This window comes from Corvus brachyrhynchos, unplaced genomic scaffold, assembly GCF_000691975.1.
Source record: "Corvus brachyrhynchos isolate BGI_N302 unplaced genomic scaffold, ASM69197v1 scaffold136, whole genome shotgun sequence".
Lineage (NCBI taxonomy): Eukaryota > Metazoa > Chordata > Aves > Passeriformes > Corvidae > Corvus > Corvus brachyrhynchos.
The window spans coordinates 4,334,422-4,355,637 of NW_008239080.1; the positions used below are offsets into that span (position 1 = coordinate 4,334,422).

At 38.7% G+C, this 21,216-nt stretch overlaps 3 protein-coding genes across 6 annotated transcripts in view; 1 reads left to right on the forward strand and 2 right to left on the reverse strand.

Annotated features, from left to right (window-relative positions):
* The window catches only part of EYS (eyes shut homolog (Drosophila)), an 859,267-nt gene extending 841,936 nt beyond the window's left edge, over nucleotides 1-17,331 (forward strand). For all 3 annotated transcript variants that reach the window (XM_017739228.1, XM_017739229.1, XM_017739230.1), the window contains 2 exons: nucleotides 5,149-5,310; nucleotides 15,205-17,331. In XM_017739228.1, coding sequence (XP_017594717.1) covers nucleotides 5,149-5,310; nucleotides 15,205-16,403 — 1,361 coding nt within the window. In that variant the 3' untranslated portion in view covers nucleotides 16,404-17,331. The remainder of the gene's footprint in view (nucleotides 1-5,148; nucleotides 5,311-15,204) is intronic.
* Nucleotides 17,332-17,959: 628 nt separating this feature from the next.
* LOC108447921 (PHD finger protein 3-like) lies at nucleotides 17,960-21,017 on the reverse strand. The gene has a single exon (XM_017739234.1). It carries the CDS (start codon nucleotides 20,654-20,656, stop codon nucleotides 20,105-20,107), a length of 552 nt encoding a protein of 183 aa, XP_017594723.1. The 5' UTR covers nucleotides 20,657-21,017; the 3' UTR covers nucleotides 17,960-20,104.
* Nucleotides 20,401-21,216, reverse strand: part of PHF3 (PHD finger protein 3) — a 37,605-nt gene continuing 36,789 nt past the window's right edge. For both annotated transcript variants that reach the window (XM_017739231.1, XM_017739232.1), the window contains one exon: nucleotides 20,401-21,216. In XM_017739231.1, the coding sequence (XP_017594720.1) occupies nucleotides 21,137-21,216 (80 nt within the window). In that variant the 3' untranslated portion in view covers nucleotides 20,401-21,136.

The window sequence follows — 21,216 nt, forward strand, 5'->3', positions numbered from 1 at the left end:
AAAAGTACGGAAAATTTTTGAAAATACCTGATAAACTGACAGGAAAAAGAACCCTGACTTTTGAAATAATTTTTACTATAAATATTTTTTACTTTCTACGTAGTATAGAATGTTACTTGACATATTTTGACTACTATTGTAACACAAATTAATTCACAGTATGATTTAAATCAACTTTTACAGGAAAAGATACCTTATATACACAGTCAAGCACACATACATGTACACATATGTTGGGTTTACCTGACAATGCAGTTAGACTTGCATAGTCTATTTCATAGCTATCATTTGGAAATTTTTGTTTCTATGTTTAACCATAATGACAATTTATTATTGAGTCACAGTGACTATTGTCACTATTGTCTTTTAGTCATTTAAGCAATGCCAATCCCATCATGCTTTGTTTCCATTGATATTTTTTGAAAACTTGTGGCAACATGAGAAAATCTTTAAATAGTAACTACAGCATTCATGTCCTATAAGGATAAAAAGTGTTGTCTAAACTTTACCTGAAAAGCAATCTAAGCTTTCAGCTTTATCATTAACAGTCCAGTAAACTTAATATTCATGGCAAGCACAAGGGAACATGCATTTGTAATATTTATCTGTATAATTTAAAACACCAAGTAGAATAAAGTGAGTTACCTACTTAAATACATCATATATAAATGCATGTATGATAAAATGAAGGTGATGATAATACCCTCACACCAAGTCAGCCATGTCATCATGGAATGTGATGTTCCAATAAAAATTCAATCATCTACTTACTATTCCCTCCAGTCACCCAACTGAGTAAGAACAAGATACAGCCAGCTAACTAGCACTTAGCAGGATGACTCTGAAATTACTTAGACTTCCTCTATGAGCATGAATGATTTGCTGGAAATGTGCTTGCCGCCCTACTTTGTGAAAGTTTTCAGAGTTAGTCAGGTAGGTAGTTAGTTAGCTAATGGTGGGAACTAGTTTTAAAGGCAAAGCAGCTAGATTTAAGTGTCTAAATGTGAGTTCAATATAAAAGTTCCTATTATGAGCCTAAAGATATGAGAGCATTTCTCAGCCCGGAGGGATGGGGCTGGTGTCTGGTCTCAAAGACAGCTTTGCAGAGGAGCCCCAGCAGGAGTTTCCTCCTACATTGCTTGAGGAGTAACTTCAAGTACCCCTTGATCGTGCGCTGAAATTCACTGCAGCAGCATCAATATCCACTTGATCTGGACCCTGACTCACAGACTAATTTGCAGGCTTGACCTTAACACCTGCCTCATCACTGTGGAACTGATGTTTCACTTGCTCAAGCTCAGCAAGCAGGCGTGGGGACTTGGGAGGCTTGATCAGGCTTTACCAAGTGAAAAATGAGCCAGACATGGATTTTTCTATGTCTTTTGTTATTAGGTCCTCACTCCTTTGAGCAGTGACTCACATTTCCTTTCCCATTCTTGTTGGAAGCTGGAACAGATTGCTCAGAGAGGCTGCAGAGTCTCTGTCACTGGAGATATTCAAGAAGTGTCTGGACACGATTCTGTACAATGTGCTCTAGGATGACCCTGATTGAGCAGAGAGGTAGGACCAGGTGATCCACTGTGGTCTCTTCCAACTGTGCTGTGTAGCATCATCAGATACTAGTATTCAGCTTAGAAAACCGAGCCATTAATCGGATACAGAACAGAAGGATTTGTTTAAATGCCTGTTGCACTTACAAGGCATCCCGCAGTGCTGGGTGTTCTAGTGAGTAACGCAGCAGTTACACAGCACAGGTCCTACCAATTTAGCTTATAGGATCAGCACAGGCATCCATTTACCTCATTTGTTTTAGCAGAGTTTCTTGGGAGTAAGCATATGTAACACAGGTGTTGTCTTGTGCAAGTTTAGCTGAACAACTTGTTTTCTTAGGTGAAAAAAAGTTTGCTGCCTAGAAAACAGCATTAGAGTACCTCAGCCTCTGATGTGTTAGCTTTGTATATGCCTGCCATGAAAGCAAATTGAAAAGCTTAAATTGTCATATTCTTCACCTTAAAAGTTTGTCTGTCTATAGAAACAATTTTGCAAAAATGAAATTTCATACTGCTCACCTCTGTGCACTGTGGCTGAGTGAATGCATTCTGGTTTGGGATATGGGTGCACATATGGGTTCCATGCACCTGTCAAGTCAGATTTTTTTCCATGCATATCATCAGTACTTGCAAGATCTACAGAACATTTACAAGAAAATTGTAAATCATTCTAGTACTTCCTATAGTTACTCCTGCTGCATTGTGGCAAAATATGTTACTTTCTGACACTTGTAAGATATATTTACTGGAAATAAGCCTACTTTTTAAGGATAATGAAAATAAAATATTTGCATCTTAGAAGTTTCAGAATGAAGTATATTAAATAGAGTATTGTATTTGATATCTATAAATCAGGATAATACCTCCTTAGTAAAGAATTCTGACATCTGTTGCTGAAGCTGTGGGTCTTATTTTTTAATACTCTATCTGTAATAAGAAACCATGGATTTAATTCTTTCTCTGAGTGATACTATAAAATCACCTTTTATCCTTGTTCTCTTTCTCTGCTTCAAGGCTTTTTATCAAAGCAATCTTCCTTTCTTCCAGTGACAAGCAGTGTAGCATTTCAATCCTGCTGATTTTGCTCTCACACTAGTCATTGTCCAGGCTTCCTCCATAAGCAGCAAAAAATTAACTACATTGACAAAGTAAACTGAATCTGCCATAGAGACTTTTGGATACCTCATTATACACTTTGCCTAAGGCAGCCTTTTAAGCAGCAGCATATTTTCATGTAAGATTGCCCACTGTGGCACAGTTCCTCCACATGCAAGTCTCACTGTACAAAAATCTGATAAGAGGAGACTGACTTACAAATGATGCATGAAGAAAAAATGTCTATGTACAAAATGAATTCTTATTACTGATTTATTTTTAAATATGAAGACATCAGTAAAGTAAAGATTTTATCTTAACTACTAATGGAGGGCCTTATCTACTGAAAAGGAATCCATATGGAATAATAAGTATTACTCTGTCTTTTGTCCCTGATAGTGTTTATAAGTTCTAGTGATGTAAAGTACATCACCAAATCTGTTTAGCAAGTTTTATTACTATTTATCTTCCAGGGTAATTGCTATTCTCAAAACTACTTTTATTTCTGTCAAATTTTGAGTATAGATGCCAGGAACTTCATACCTTTGACATTATGTAATATATTCCTACAGACACTGCCTAGCCTTGACAGGATGCGTAACAGCTATTACGATACTCAGGATGGGAGTGATTTGAGAATATATATATAGATTGAATAACAGCTCATCAAATGCCTGATTCTGATCATTCAAGCATTTAATAATCCATTATAATTGATATTCCAATAATTAAAACTTACTTTTAGACTTACTGAGATTTTGTGCCATCAAATCCATGTACCTTCCTCAGAAGTATTATCTGTAATCTACTGGGGAATTAATAAAAAGGTCAGCTGTGCAGTCACTGCCCATCCAAGAGGCATGGTCAGGTTTTGCTGATAACAGGTGAGAGATCTGGATCCTGTATAATGATGCACCTGCCTGTTGGACACAGTCCACCAGGAACACCTTGAACCCTGTTCTGAGGGAGGTGGTGTGACAAATAGACAAATCACAAGAGCTTGCAGCATGCTGGCTGTATTCCAGCCTAATAACTGAGGCCCATCTGTGATAGGCAGTGCAAGTTGCTGCTGAGTGGTGAGTGGGTTCACCAGCAGATGCTGTTCAGAAAACTTGAGTGTGGAAAGATAGCAAAAGGTATCTCGGAATGCACTTCAAGGACATCCTGAAGGTATATTTGACTGAGAGCAAGTTAGTATAAAACTATGAAATTGGGAGCGCCAAAACAAGGAAAGATGCTGACCTCTTAGAAGGGAAACAGCACAGCTTCAGCTGGGAAACTGAGAAGTGAGGAGGGAACACTTACAACTCAGGCATTTAATACTGCTGTTTAACTAAATAGTAAAAAGGGTTTATCACACACAGGTCTAAATACACCCTGCACATCTAAGTAGCTTGATTTATTCCAGTGAACCCAAAAATACAGTAAACTAACAACTACATGATAATGAATTAGCTATTAACTAACATGATTAAAGAGATTATTTACAAGAGCATGTAGTTACAGGACAAGGGGGAATAGCTTCAAGCTGAAACAGAGTAGGTTGAGATTAGATATTAGGAAAAAAATCTTTTGAGACTGGTGAGGCACTGGAACTGATTGCCCAGAGAAGTTGTGGATGCCCCGTCCCTGAAAGTGCTCAAGACCAGGTTGGAGTGGAAGGGGTCCCCAGCCATAGCACAGGAGCTGGATCTAGATGATCTTTAAGGCACCTTGCAAGCCAACCCATTCTGTGGTTCTTTGATTCTGTGATAATTATATCTCCAATATGAAATGTTGTTACAGGGGGAAAAACTGGAAATGGTTTCAAGTCACATAAACAGTATAGAAAAGTATAATAATTTGTCAGTTGGCTGAAGGCAGTTGAACCAGACTGATTTTGTAGGGGTATATGAACAATCAGCACTGAGAGAAGAGGTAAGACATAATGATTAAGTTGTGTATAGCTCAAAAGTGTACACTGTATCTTCCCTGTAATTCTGTGTGTTCTCTTTCACAATAAGATAGGATGATTTGAATTATCAAACATCTCAGTATTATTATCCTAAAAACAAATTTCAGCAACAATTAATGAACACTTCCCACTTAAAAAAGTACATTCTTAGGACACACAAAGCACCTCATTACAAATACTAGGATTTTCCTCTGTATGGTGACGAAATAAATGTTTATTTTGACTCTTGCAACACTATCTTGCATTTAAATTTTTAAACAATGTGAAATTAACACTTATATTTATTTGAAAATGAATGCTAACAAAATCACATTTATTTTGCATTAGAACTGCAGCCTTGATTGTTGAGGAAAATAAGGCATCCAGAAGACAATGGTATTTTGCTATTATCTAAGTTTTGTTCTGTATCTAGGTTATTTTTATTCTGTGGAAAGGGAAGAATTGGAAGTATTATGTACAGCATTTAAGTACTATACAAAATAACTGGTCCATAATAATGCAGTCCTCCCAAAATATGTTTCAGAAGACATTTCCTCTTGTATTTTTCAGATATTTCCATTAGTGATCCATCCTTCAGAAATAATGACTCATCATGGATGTCATTTGCACCCTTTTATATCCGGCATAAGACCCATATTAAATTGCAGTTCCAGCCTCTCTCTCCAGATGGTATCCTGTTCTACACTGCACAGCGTTTGGGGACTCAGTCAGGTAAGGGGATTCCAGCTTGCTGCTATCATACAGCCAGGTACTTCTGTGAAAAAGGCAGTACATTGAAGTCATTCAGGCATTCAGTCTCTGTAACTCACTGCTCATGCTGGCTGGGTTTTATCATGGAATCATAGAATGTTAGGAGATTGGAAGGGACCTCAAAGATCATCTGGTCCCAAGTCCCCTGCCATGGGCAGGGACACCTCCCACTAGACTAGGCTGCTCAAGGCCTTATCCAGCCTGGCCTTGAACACTGCCAGGCATGGGGCATCAAGCCTCCCTGGGCAACCTGTGCCAGTGTCTAACCACGCTCACAGTGAAAACTGTCCTCCTAATATCTAACCTAAATTTCCTCTCTTTCAGTTTGTACCCATTACTCGTCCTGTAGTTCCTGACAAAGCCCTTCTCTGACTTCCTTGTAGCCCACTCCAGATCCTGTAAGGTCTCCATACAGCCTTCTCTTCTCCAGGCTCAGCAGCCCCAACTTTCTCAGTCTGTCTTCGTAGGGGAGGTTCTCCCGTTCTCTTACCAGGCCTTCCTCTGGACTTGCTCCAACAATTTCATATCTTCTTATGCTGGGGACACCAGAACTGTATTGTACAGTTGTTTTGAACTGTGAATAATTAGGTTCATAAGAAAAGAACATGCAAAATCAAAGTTTCAGATTAGTCCAAAGCCAGCAAGTACATAATCAACTTATTTAATGGTTCAGGAAAGCACTTCTCCCTGAAAAGTGACCACGGACAGCTTCTTATAAGCTACACTAAGATTTTCAGTTTGGGGGGTTGGCCCAGTGTTTTAAATGACCAAAACCAAAGCAATATAAAAACTGATCAAACAAGTGAAAGTAAACAGAGCGAATGAGGCTTCTCAGAAGTGTAGCTTTTTATTATATAATGTTGAAAAGTGTGCTGGTGCAGCATGTAAAACATCCAAGTTTTGCATTTCCCAGATATGCAGAGTGACAAATAGATCTAAATAAAATATTCATAGAATTATTTTAAACTTTACTAAGTTAACATTCCTAAAACTTCATGTCAAGAAAATATACTTTGATAGTGTAAGTACATCCTAAAATTTAGTCTTTAAGGCGTACATTTTTTGTAATTACTTTATTACCATACTCAATTGCATTTACATGATGACTTGCACATTTTCAAACAGAAGCATTATGTGTCATCCATAACATCATCTTAGACAAAAAACAAATTAACTATTGATCATGTATTTTTACATTCCTTTGTGCAAAGTCTAAAGCTCTGAGATATTTCAATAAACATACTCAGGCACAAATTAATATTATCACACACATGCCCAATGTACCAACACCTTATCGTGTACACAGATGTTTCAACAGATTGACAATGCATCATACACTGCTGGCACCTCCAGTTTGCCTTACTCTAATTGCAACCACATACAGAGAAGAAGCTTCAAAGAAAAATATATGGAGCATCTGTAATAAAAATACATGTATTAGCAAAGGGCTCTTTCTTCTACAATCAATCTTTTATAATTCTATCCCTTACAGGCCAAGTTCTGAGATTCTTGGTGAATAGTTCTCTCCTGCACAAACTAAAGCATTACATGGGCCATGAAAAATAGAAGAGAGAAAAGAAGGATCTCTCTCAAAAAGTATAGTCAGAGGTCATGGAAGCAGCTAGCATATAATGAAATTAAGTATCTCTTTGGAAGCATCAAAGAGAGTGCTAAGTATGTTTAACTTGGGCCAGGAGTGGTTTAGTTCAAGCATGCCCTCATTCTATTGACGTTCCTGAGTGTTTCGTTTGCACAGGAAGGAATACTTTCTTTCAATCCCTTTCTAGAATCATAGCAATTCCATTTCAAAATAAAATTCATCTTATATAGAGTAATTTATTTACAAATTTCTCACTTCCACTTTCACTGTCCTCAAGTTTTGAAAAATTTAGGAAAAGCTAATCGTCTGGCTTTTTATATTTGCCTTCATATAATCCTGTCAAATCCAGGCAGAATTAGATTGATGAAAGACTCAGAAGTATTCTTAGCAGCCAGCAGATGAGATAGAGCTTTCTGTTGAGGATTAGTTTAGAAAGCATTTTAAATAAAGCTTCTTCTACACAGTTATGTAAAATTCAATAAATTAATTGCTGAAATCACAGGATTTTGTTTCTAAAACTCCTTTTTAATAGGAAACAATTAGAAATTTTTTTCCTTACTAGCCAGTGCTGTTTTCTTAAAAGAAATGAGCTGACTAGCTAATTTAGCAATGATACTGAGTAGCACAGTTATATATCAGCTTGGTTAGTCACCCATGTAAACACTACACTGGGACTTTTCCTTCAGGGGCATGTCCCATCAAATAATCCTCCCATCATTAAAAATAAAATCACATCTTTAGTAGGTGAAGAAAAAAACATGAGACTTCTGCTGAAACGTTTTCTTCCAGCTTTGTTCTTTCCAAAGAACATTACAGAACTTTCTAGAAAGGGTAAGTCTCCTTACTTTAAAGTTGATCTGCCAGTTTCAGCTTCTATTCCTCTAAAAATATCACTACTCTAGTACACACATTTAAACACCTCACAAACTGGCATGAAATGGAAAACATCCTGTGAATCCATTAGCATAATTTCCTCTAATTGCCAGTCATCCATTTTGTTGCTTTGTCAACTCCTTCCGAATTTGCCTCATGACTTTAAGTCTGGTACTACCGATTTCTGCAGGCCCTAAGAATATAATTTCCAAAGGCTGGAAAAATGTATGTGGCTAGTAATATTAGTAATAAGCTGGGGATATAACCCAACCCAACAAGTGAGCTGAGTTCAGAAACTTGAAGATAGAATTACAAGGGGATTTTTTTTCCCCTCTGACTACTTGCTCTATGCACTGCTTCTGGGCAAGGTCTCTGCAAACATTACGGAACTCATGTGGAGTCCAGCATACTGTCTGTAGAAGGCCAGCTCACTTCACATTTTCTCAAGGGCAGTGTATCCTATTTTTACCAATGAAAGCATGAGACCCCTAATGATTAAACAGCCTTTAATTCAGACAGGGCTTGCTGGATGCCCACCAAGTGCTTGAAGAATGTATATAATTCAGTCCATTTACACAGCAACCCCTCTATATACTTGGAGGCCTTGGCACTCTGGGTAAAAGGCAGTTTAGAAGGAGCCTTGTTTTTTTGTTGAGTCATAGCATTACTGAAACTTTACCTTTGTTAACAAAAGTGGAATGTGCCGTAGACTGCCTGCATTATTCCAGAGTTCAGGCCAGGGTGATGGAAAGGTTTGCTCCCCAAAGAGATGAGAAAGAACAGCCATGCTAGGTGACTAAGAATGAAGTCAGGTTAATAAACAGAATGGGATGACTCATGCTAAATTTAACACTCACATTTGCAACAGCAGTTCTCTGTCTCTAGCCAGATGATGTTACCTACCTGGTTTGAAAAACCTAAAAACTTTAACTCCTGATATTTAAGGCATTTCAGTTTATAAATCTATAACATGAAAATAAGAGAATGCCAGTACAAGTGTGTGATGTCTGTATGATTTTCTAAAACATTGCTTATGATGAAAACTGAATCATGGAACTGGACTAAAATCTTTTGGAAATATTCAGAATTTCTAGAATACCCAAAAGGCAGGAGTGTTGTTTTCCTAATCAGAAAGAAACTGATTATTCACCCACTTTTAAAACAAGAAGTTCAGTGGTTAGAGTCTTTTCTCTTTGCAGCCATATTTCCTTAGCTGACAGGGACATCATTTCTGCTTTGTTACTAGTTTTGGAATTATTTGTATGGACTAAATCAGCAGTGTAGGAAGCAGAACTGCCAGCCAGCTGTGTGACAGAACAGACATCCCCACTGAATTGAAATCTGTTTCATATGAAATATTATTGTTACCCATTTGCCACTGGCAAGCAAAACAAAAAAGTTTGGCAAATTGAGGCTGCTCAAGGAAGGTGGCTCTTCCAGCTGCCAAAATGTGCCAGGTTAACAGTGGTGACTAAAGGAAGCACAGAAAATTTCTTCACAAAGAAGAAACACATTTTGGAAAGGTGATGCTGAATATTCTGACCTACAAATAGATAACTGCCCACGCCTTGCAGCTGCCTGGGCATCACGGTCTGTAGGGTTGCTCTGGATCCCAGCTATGCCCTTCCTGCTATGGGATGGTGCTCCAAACTGAAGCTGGACTCTACCTATTGACACACTGATTTTTTACATGGTTTGAAAATATACAGGCTTGGCTTGACACCAGTTTTCAGTCTTGCATGAGCTGTGAGATGGAACTCCATACATGGAGCAGAATAAATTATAATCATCCATGAAAGCATATCCATGGGTAGCTCCTCTAAGTGTGCATTAGGGGTACTGGCTATGGTCACCCCGAGGTAAAAGATCAAGCTACAACAGCTGCAACAAGCTCCTTCACGTTGTCAGCCAGCTGATACCTAACTGCATGCACACACTCAGACAAGGGCAAAGACAAGGTTAAGGTTAAAATACTTAAAGGAAGGCAGTTTCAACCATGCTGACATATTATCAGCTAGCAATTAACAGCAGAAGCTGCAGAAGGGTGAGAATAAGGCTCATCTCTTCTCTGTTCTTCGTTCCCTCATTCTATCCATTTATAGCTCTTCCTCTTCTTCCCTGTTTTCTCTCCTTGGCCTTGGGCCTTATTCTGGTGTCTTGGGGTGACTGGCTACTGGAAATGCTCAGGAGGCATGTGAAGGACAACTACCAGTCAGGTTTCCTCTCAGGTGGACACCACAGTGCATCATCTTCCTTGGCCACAGATTGTAGCCATTCAGTTGGAGGCTGATAGGGCTATTTCAACCCCTTCTAGATAAGAAAAGTTCTGCTCCTGGAAGAATATGTAAGGGGTGACAGGGTAAGAGGATGTGGTTCAGGTCCATGTAAAATCATACAGGAGAGCAGGATGAGAGGAAAACATGAAGAACAGAATGATGAAAAAAAAGAATGAAAGCAATGCGACCTCAGCTCAGCAAGGCAGGAAGGAGCAGTGAGCAGATACCTCTTGGAGCTGTGATGGTTATAGGATGCATCATGCCAACACGAGGCAGTAATACTGCTCAAGACACAGGCCTTGCACTATGGTGGCTTAACAAGGTCAGTTTAGAGTGAAGATGAGCACGTAGCAGAACCTACAGTTCTGCTGAGTAAAAGGTTTCATTAACTGGGAATGATTCCCATGAATGTTACTGCTTATGAGAATAAAAGGTTCCAATGTTTGCTCTGCCACCAAGATGGCACCAATGATCAATAACAACTTCTGAAAAAAAAGGTGGAAGGAGAGTGGAGGAAATGCTACTCAATACCACAGTAATAGAAACTGGCATTCTGGGCTTGAGCCAGAGGGCAGAAGGGTGAGGAAAAACCAAGAGAAGGCAGAGACTGCAAACATACATCCAGAGATGCTGTCTCAGGGCTCCGAAACAACTAAAGGAACCAAGACTGTAGATATTCAGTAACCAGGAAACCACAGTGACACTCCTGGGACACTTAAGCTGCAGAAGCTGCTGAGGCACTGAGCTCATCAAAGCCTCTGTCCCCAGCTTAGCATAGAGGCTTCTGCTCAGTAACACAGGATGAGACAAAAGACAAGCAACACGTGGCTTAAAGGAACCTAGACCTTCAGCAGTCCCAGGAACTAATGTGAGTTTTGAGCACACAGGGAGCCTTCAGGGACACTTGCATCTCTCTTATCACTGGGACCATGATAAAAGCAGCAAAAAAGTGAACTGACTACAAGACTGCATCCACTACTTCAAAAGTTATTTAAAAGTATGTTCTGGAAGCTCCTTTGGCCATACAAACTAGTGGAAAATCTGTCTTAATTTGCAGTGGAGTGTAGGAAAAACCTCAGGTACTCTTTTAATAGGTAATAAAGGCCTTGCCTTACACACACACACACCAGAGCACAAGGGTAGACTTAAGTCACTAAAGAAGAGACCTTGAAACAGAAATGTTAAAAATACCATCCAGGATGCCATCCCAGCTCACAGTGCGTCATCCTGAGACCCTCTGACATTGTATTCAGCCCTCCTAGGAAATACATCCGTATTAGGCATATTTGGTAGTATAGGCAGTAAATGCAGAGATCTTTGCCCAACACAGCTGTGTAAATTGAATATTATCACTTTTTTTACTCTGGTGATGCTTCTGGCCTGAATATGACACCTCCAAGTAGAGTGCAATATTCCTAGAATGCATTTCCAACTGTACCAAGTTTTGACAAATTATGATGTACACGAGTTTCCTATGGTAACATAGAAATATGGAGAGTTGATATTGCTTGAGCATGATCCCCTCTTTGGATGGGGGTATACAGACACACCTGCATGTCCAGATAAAGACTGAACATGGAAGGGCATTGTCACCATTTGGAAGAATTTAAAATTTGACAGTGTGACTAACCAATTTGTTGAAGAGACTTACATACTTTTTCATAGTAGTAGCAAGCTGAAAAATTTTGTGATGCACTCAGAATTCATCCTAAGAAGACACTATCACAGATAATCCAGATCTCGCAGTAGCAGTTGGATGTACTTACAGGAGACTTTTCATTAACTCCCACTTTTAGGAACTAACTGCTCAAGACACAGGGCTGACTAGGCTTCTGGGAATTCTGACATCCGATATGGCAGCTGGTGCGACTTGTGCACATAATAAAACCATGAAAATAAGGTTACAAAGAAAAATTCACACCTGCTTTGGAGTTCTGGCTGCTAATATGGAATAGAGACAATCCACTCTGAGGCAGAGCAACTTTGACATTCTGTCACTTGGTGAAAACCCTGAACTAGGATTTGCAGGTAGAAGTGCTGTTTTATCTTCAGAACAGGTCTTTCCTTAAGGCAATACCTGCTACAAAATTCCCTTTCCTTGAGAAGAAAACAATCTTGTAGCATTTGGGCTATAAAAAACCACTTTTTGTTTTACTGAAACAGGGAATATGACAGGGGAAGGAAGGTGCATCAGAACAGAACTGAATGCTAGTAATAATTTTGTTCAACACCCAGAGTCTTGACATGTTGCAGTTTCAAGGCCCAGCTAAGCTACAACAGTCTATTTCTAAAGGAGATTCAACCTTACTGACACAGATTGCCTTACAGTTCCTTGCATCCAACAGGTTGGGCAAAGACTTGCATGCACAACAAAAGACTAACTGTGAGTGCCTACCTCAGGAGTCTCTGCTTTTTCTGTGACACCACTGATGGAGATGAATAGCCCATATTAGATGAGATGCTAATCTGAAAAGCCAGAAGCAAAGTTGTGTGTCCTGTGTGTAGGTCGTATTTTCAAGAAAGGGGGGACCAGCTATACAGTCTAGTGCTGGAAAAACTAAGCATGTCATCTCCTTCATGCTTAACAAAAGTAGACTTCCTCAGAAAGGTCTCTGGCCACAGGTTATATGAGACAGGTCTGAGCAATGATGAAACTGAAATAGTGAAAAACCACCCTGCTTCATTGTCTCCTACACCGAGACTGCCCAGAAGAGAAAATTAGTGGCAAGAATGACATCTGTTTAAACTGGTGATACAATTCTTATGATGACATTGGCCTGCACAGGCTCCAGCTGTGCAACTTGGCCCTCAGAGACAGGGAAGACGGAGATCCCTTGCTGAAAATGTTACTGGCTGCTAAAATGAAAAGGATCAAAGATAAGCTCATCCTTCACTTTAGGAGGAAGTTTCTTGGACACTGAACATACATCACAGTTGTAAGATGTTTTCAGCCAGTTGTCCCTAGTATTACCTATGATATGATAAACTTCATGGAGAAATACTGAGTGCACCCTAGGATCAACTTTCAGATCCTAAAATTTATCTCAGCACTCTGTTGCTCTTGCCAAAGACTAAAATGGCAAGCCATCTGTGAAAAGAGAGGGTCTAACCAGAGGAGTAAGAAAGTACATCAAGAGCCTCAGGGAGAGTTGAAACTGGAAAGTAATTGTTTTGTTCATAAGGAGCAGAAGTTACTCCAATTTGAAGTGAGGCTTCAAATTTGTGCCAGAACAGAGTACTCAGCGATAACCTCTTTACACTGTAGGTAGCAGATTCAGTAACACAGATTTGCTCTTGAGATAAGATTAAAGATTCTAAAACAGACAGATCATCATCAAATGTGCAAAGCTACCAAAACCCTTCCCTGCGGGCCAGAAGTCTTGGAGAACTGCCAGCTTCTTTGGGTCTTGATTACAGGCCAGATGCAACAGCAGCCCTGGTCAGATGTTTTCCTTCTTCCTAGACAGCAAAATATGAGTACTTGTGTCCTTATGCAAGTCTGCATGTCTGGGTAGGAGAGAGGATTGAAGGCTGCCAAAGAGGTAGTTCAGAAACTTTTCCTCATGTTCCTTTCTTACCCTAGGATTGAGGGCCTGATAAAAGAAATAGACAAGCAGGTTATGTACATTGCTGAAACAAAACGAGTGCATTCAAATTATGCACTGAAAAATCAAGCACACTTAAAGCCACATCACTAAGCAGGAGAAATCACAAGTGAAGGAAATTATATTAATTTTTTGGAAAAAAAAACCAACCAAGCAAGGTCCTTGAAAAGAACACCACATACAGGCAAGTGAGCCAGATCATCACAACTGGAACTAGCAAGCTACAAGCAAGTGCTCTGCCATCACCAGAGTTGAAAGAAGGAAGAGCTTTTTTCTTGTTCTTTTCATGGGTATCTGGAGCAGGGAAGGTGAGGCATGAACTAACGTGCTCTAATACAACTGAAACAGCCCCACCCTGCCTAAATGGCAACCTGAACATCTCTTGATTAGGGAGGTATAATTTTAGCAACTTTCACAAGCCTCCAGTAAATTAGGCCATTCAATTTCACTACAGGCAATGTAATTCAAGGATTAGAAATACTCAGAAATTAAACACACATGAGAGCAAACTTCATCATTCTACTGACAGGTCCACCCTTAGGAATGTTGAATCTTTAAGAAAACTGGACTGCTAGCTATTAGGAAAGCTTGCATTCAAATTTAACAAACATATATACTGGTTTAATTGATAACAACCTGATGTCTATTATTTCCAAAAGTAATAAATAAAAGTTAAATTGCACAGGCAGACCTCAAAAAATTTGAGAATATAACTTTAATTTGCAGACTTTTCTGCTGTCCTCTTCTGCTTCCCTGTCACCTCCCCTATTAGACTCCGTTGCTGCTCTTACAAACTTTTCCAGCTCTCATTTCCTAACCTTTCCCAGCTTTCCTTCTTCATGCTTGAAAGTACAGTTTGAAGTGGTACTCTCTCTCCCTTTTGCACTGCCTGTAAGGCCAGAAACACTGGTAGTACAAGAAGAGATAACTCCCTTCTAAGGTCATGAAGGCCTCCAGAAGAACAATGCAATAAAAAGAGTATCTGCTCTTCCAGATGTCAGATTATTAACCCCAAAACATCCCTGTTGTGAAAAGGAGCTTTCAGGGAAAGCAGAGTATGTCTGGTACAGACAAACCTGTTCATTAAACTGACAAATCCATCAAGCCTTTATTCAGCATATTGAGAGTATTTCTGCCTTTGTAATTTGGCCAAAACTTTATTCTTTTCCACTGGGAGAGTGGAATCAGGAACACCGATTCATATTTCCTGGATGCCAAAGTGATCCTGTTTCCTCCTACCTCACTTACCTAGTCTCTGCACAAAAACAGAGCTTTTCAGAAGGTTGGGCTTTTTACTTTGAGGCAAATATGAGCTCAGTTTCCAATAATGGAAAAAAAAAAAAGGCCAAGAGCAGTTCATCAGGGAACATTTCCCTTTTTGTGATTTAGATATGAGGATGGTCCAAGGAAATGTAGGCACAAAAGCATCAGAATTATGAATATGTTGTTCTTCAGCGCAACCCCTCTAAAAATTAAAACTATTTTATACTGTTTTTTACAGGTGACTTTCTATGTATATCATTAGCAAATGGATTTACACAGTTACGCTACAACCTTGGAGACAAAACCATCATCCTACAGACCCTTCAGAAGGTCCATGCAAATGGAAATACATGGCACTCACTCAGTGCAGGAAGAGTTGGTAATGAAGGCTACCTGGACCTGGATGGCGTAAACGTTACTCAAAAAGCTAGTCCTGGAATGAATGCACTAGACACACACACAGATTTTTTTGTCGGAGGGGTGTCCTCCTTAAACCTTGTCAATCCAATGGCAATAGAAAATGAACCCACAGGTTTCACTGGTTGTATTCGAGAAATTGTTATAAACAACAGGGAACTGAAGCTTACTGTGACTGACCCCAAAGGTGGAGCCAACATTGGTGACTGTGACGGAACAGATTGTGGTTACACTGTGTGCAAAAATAACGGAACGTGTCTAGTTGAAAACTCAGGCTTTTCTTGTTCCTGCCCAAGAGAGTGGACAGGGACCACGTGTGAACAATCTATTCACTGTTCACAAAATATGTGTGGGTCTCACGCGCTCTGTATTCCTCAACCTTCTTCATTTTCATATACCTGTGTATGTGCACTAGGCTGGACAGGTAAGTACTGCGATAACAAAATCAAATTTTATATAGCACAGTTTGTTGGTAACTCCTACATTAAATACACAGATCCTTTTTATGGAAAAAGAGATCTCCAGTACAGCCGCCTTTCTTTAAATTTTACTACCAATCAAACTGAAGGCTTAATAGCATGGATGGGAAAAAGTGAAAATGAAGATAATGACTTTCTTGCCATTGGTCTTGCCAATGGAACTTTAAAAGTTGTGATTAATCTTGGAGAAAGAATCTCTGTTCCTCTAATGCATAGCAAATACTTTACCTGTTCTGTTGGAAGATGGCATTTCATTACTGTAGTCCAAAACCAAACTTGTATAAAGGTTTATCTTGATGAGGAACTAATCCTTTTTGAAGATATTGACCCACAAAGGAAATACACTGCTTTAAACTACGGTGGCATTTGCTACTTTGGTGGGTTTGAAATTGGCAGGAAAGTCAATACAGTCACTACAGGGCTTTTTCAGAAGGAATTCATTGGTAAAATTAAAGATGTTGTGCTCTTCCAAGATTCTAAAAAGATTCAGCTAATGAAAGCAGAAGGGTACAACATTTATGATGGAAATTCTGGAAATTAATTGAAAAAACTGTCCAAGACACTTTTAAAAAATGATAAAATTCCTTTTCCTTCTGTTTATTGTGTTAGCTGGCAGTGTATGACTCAGCAACCAATGTAAGAAAGCACTTAAAAAGTAATAAGGGACAAATTTATGTGGAGTATTAATAGCATATAAAATATGATCAACTGTTTTACTCCTAGAATTATTTATACATACTCTTTAGCATTTACTTTAAAATAATGGGAAAGTCTGCAGGTTTTTTTTTTTCTTTATTGTGCTGCTAATAGTTTTGTAAACAAAGAGGTAGTGAAGCTTATAAAGCCAACCATCATTCAAGTGTTGTTTGTTGCTTTATGAGAACAGACAACTGTTACCTATTTCTCCAACTCTTAAATTTTACTAGAATGTTTCTTTTATAGTTCTATAATATTATGGTCAAGTGTAAAAACTGAAATTGGTGGGGGAAGAAAAGGTGTACTTGAGCAAAAAAGCACATTAACTGCAGAGAATTTTTAAAATCTTAACAGCTGTAATTACTTGTTAAGCCCACAAAGACTAATTAGGTAATGAAGTTGTTCTCCCTCCTTTCTGAGTCTGTTAAGAGACAGAGGTTTTGGTCATAGTAAACCAAATTTCTATGAATATATTTTTCATTAATTTTTAATCTCAAAAGTAAATAGAGCTGTTCATACATAAATACAAAAATTCCATTCCTTCTCAAAAAGCTGTGTTATATTCTACTTTAGGAAGCAATAAAAAAAAATTCAAGTTCTATTTTAATGTGCTTACACCCATGATGTATGATGGCATCTACATTCCTCATTTCATTGCTGGCTTAGTATGTAAGTAAAATTATTAAATAAAAATAATAGTGATTGTTTCCTATCTTTTCCTTTTTCACTTTACTATTGCTCAAAAGCACATAATAAACCATCACCTCCTTGCATGGAAATTCTCTGAAAGCAAGTCATCAGCATGTACCTGTCAGAAACAAGTAACTATTTTGGGGTGGAGAGGGAGGTGAGGATGGGGTGTGCATTATGGAGCAAAGGCCATAAGCATCTAGAACTAGGTGACACACGTTTGCTTCCACATCACCATACTTAGTGTGTAGCAATGAAAGCACTGTCAAGTCAGTTGCAGGTGACTTAAAGATAACTAAAGTGCACGGGAGCTACCCCCAGATGTTTTACTAAGCATCTGCAAACATCTTTGGGAGGTTCATTCTATCTTCTTCAGCTGCTCTGAGCCCTCAAGTGATCAGCCTGATGCAACAGTTTCTGCACCTTTTCCCAAAAGGCAGCTCATGAAGCCCACCTGGCATTTGAGCTGTCCCCAGATTCTTCTCTTCCAGTTTCTCTAAGTAGGGCCTTTTATGACCATGTGATGCTGGAGAAGGGAGCATATTTAAGGTTTATCCTGTTCTCTCTGGGGCTTCTGGTGTACTGCCAGTTCCTAAGCAGTTCACATTGCCTTTTGTGATCTGAGCAGTGATTCAGTGTAAAACAAGGAACAAGCAATCGGAGTACTTCCAGCTAACACAAATGTTGGAAGGACAGTGACTGAAGGCCATGGAGAAGTAAAATCCTTTATTCCTGTAGTAGCAGGATTTATTCCCATTACACTAACTCACATCCTAGGAACAAATCCTGGAGACTGTCGCTGTTTGTTAATTTAAACACTTAACAAAACTCTCCCTCAAGAGCTGTTTTACTGTGGCTCTCTTCAGGTTTTACATACACAAGGCAGGTAGCAAAGCACTCAGCAAACTTGAAAAATGTTTACATATTCTTTTAAACAAATTATTTCTGGTATTTCTGGCAGAAAGCATTCCCATCCCTTCCATACAGGCAGTTGCAATTTTCACTGCTTCCAGTTTATTTTCAAAGCAGAGATGGATGCACATGTGAGAGGCAGATCACCAGTGGACTTGGAGTAGACTACTTTTCAATGGATTGAAAGAAAATCTTCACATGCAGAACTGTCAATTTAAAGCTTACTCCAAAAATGAGAACAATGCTTTGGTGCACTTCTGTGCCTACAGAACTCTGGTGTAAATACTTAAACAACAAAACACATGTATAATACTACCAGATATAGTCAATGGCACTACTGCTACACAGACCATGGAATTAATTTGGAAAAGACTAATTTTATTTTAAAGATGTTTGAATATTTCTTTTAGTTACTGAGGATTTTTTAAAATTAGTCTTCTCAACTGTGAGCCTAAGAAACATCACTTAATAAAAGTCTACCACCTCCTTCATTCAGTGCAAGATTTTTAGCCAATTTGACCGTGAGGTTTCTTGAAAGGTATACAAGTAAAAATTTACCTTAAAATATATTCATAATTAAAACCAACAATTAAGGTGTTGTTAAACTGGGAAGACCTTTCTGGAAAGAAGAGGCTTTTCTACAGCAAAGTGCAAAATGCTCTGTCAGCAGCATAGTAAGGTTGTGTACTCAGAATGGAAAAACAAAATGCTGAAAACTGGAACAATAAACCTCAGTTTTTCTTTATACAGTGGAATATTTTTGCTGTTTCTGATAGACTCAACGAGATGCCCAGTGTATTTTAATAAGTATACTCTTAAGTATAAGAGTAGGTGATTTGTTTTCATGTTTGCATGTGGTTTGGCATTGGTGAATGGTAGTCCACAAAATACGAAGTTACCAGAAGTTCCAAGGGTACAAACACTTCTGCCCTTCTCCCCCCTCTTTGCTCTCCAGAACTCAAAACAAACCGAGCCATGAAGTGTACAACACATGTGGCATTCTGTGACTCAGCCTTCTATATTCATTTAGCCTACAGTTTCACAGCTATGAAATCAAACACACACAGTATGTGAGAAAGTTTTATCATTTTAGAATCAAAATATCCCTTAAAATATTTACATTTTACAGTAAAAAGGATAGCAAAACACAAAGTAATGTACAAGCTTAGGTATTCAAGTTTTTGAAGCATGGAAAATGGTGGGAGAAATGAATTTACTAATACAAATAATTTTCAAGAATTTAGGTTAGAAATGCTTTCTTATTAAAACAAGTGCAGTTTAAAGCAGTAACATTTGAGCAGCTCAGCCTTCCAATTTCTGGTCACAAACTGCTTCAGATGCTTAGGAAATACTTGAAATATAATATAATGAAATACATTTGAGTTTTTTGTTGTACTACTGAATAATTTAAAAAAAAACCCAAACTCTTCACACCACCGAGCATATTATGTTTTGTTGTAATGTGTGGATTCTGAGGCTTTGCTGCAGTCTTTAAAAACAGTGCAATTTAAAAAGAAGGTTATTGTATGAAAACCACCTTTAAAATTATCAGAGCATCTTAAAACAGAAGAGAGCACAAATTACCAAAGGCAGCAACTATATTGCAGACTTTACTAATGCCAACTTCCTCAGCTAAGAAAATTCCTAAGCCTTTATTGCATATTAATAAAAGAAATCTTTAAAATTTTGAATATACAGCAATGTAAAATTCTTAAAAATATTAAACTCCTACTTCTAGCGATAGTTGGTATAATGAAAAAAAGGATGAGTATTGGTACATTGAGTGGTACCAAAACACAGACTTGTTTCTGCAAAACACCAACACGGAATAAAAAAGATGGCACAATCCTAGCAGGCTCTTTTTTTTTTTTTTTGTCATACAAAGTTTTACAACGTTACTCTAACAGTTTATTGAAATAATTTTAAAAGACTGCCTGCATCTTTTTACCTTTTGCTTTTAGTTCTGTCACTGTGGTCCCTATGTCTCTCTCTGTTCTTTTCACTTTCTCGTTCTCTATGCTTGTCTTTGCTTTTCTCCCTCTCCTTATCTTTTTCATGAGCCTGTTCATCACTTTTAGGCTTCTCTGTCTTTTTTTCTGGGTTTCTAGTCTCTCGGGGGCTTTTTCCATCAGCAGCTCTATCACTGTGTGGAGATCGCACTCTTTCTTTGTCTCTCTGTCCTTCCTCTCTACTCTTCCGCTCTCTCTCTTTTTCCTGGTTTCTGTCTCGGCGCCTGTTTCTTTCAGAATCTTGTTCCCAGTATTTTTCGTTGCTCCACTCTTTTTCATGTCTGTCCTTTTTTTGGGGATGGGTTTCACTGTAAAGTCTTTGTCGAAAAACTGAACCCTCTCTCCAAATGCTGTTCTTCTCTGCCCCACGGATCACTGTGGCGTCTTTCTGGCCTCCTACTGTCTTTACTCTGAAAAAAATTTTCTGGTCCCAAAAATCTTGATTGTTTGTGAGCCACAGGTAGCCCTTGTGCAATGGGTCCGGCATACTGTGGTGGCTGACCTGATAAATGAGCTACTGGTGGCCATGGCATCATTGGATTTTGAGGAAAACCAAAGCCAGGAGGAGGAAGAAGCGGAGGTGGTAAATGAGGAGGAAATCCAAACATAGGGTTGTTTTGTGGAGGGAAGTTATGAGGTGCAGGAGCCTGAAATTGAAATCCAGGTGGATTAGATTTAGGATGCTGAAAATTCTGCTGCGGAGGTCCAACAGATGAGAAGCTGCCACTTGCAATAGGGCTTGGGACTTTGGAAATAAATTCAGAACGAGAAGAGTTTTCAGTTTCAAAATGAGATGAAGTTGCAGCTGGTCCTCTTCTAAATGAGTTCACTGTTTCAATGTTTTGCATCAGTGCATCTTCCTGTGAGTGTTTGGTATCTTCTGCTTGTGATGCAACTGTGTTATCTGCCTTAGCTGCAGCTGAACTGAACTGTGTTTCATTGGTTTGTGCATCACTTTGATACATGTTTAAGCCCCCTTCTCCAGAAGGCTGTTTATTCTCTGACTCTCCTTGATCATTTCCTGAAGCATTTTGTCGGTCTTCATTC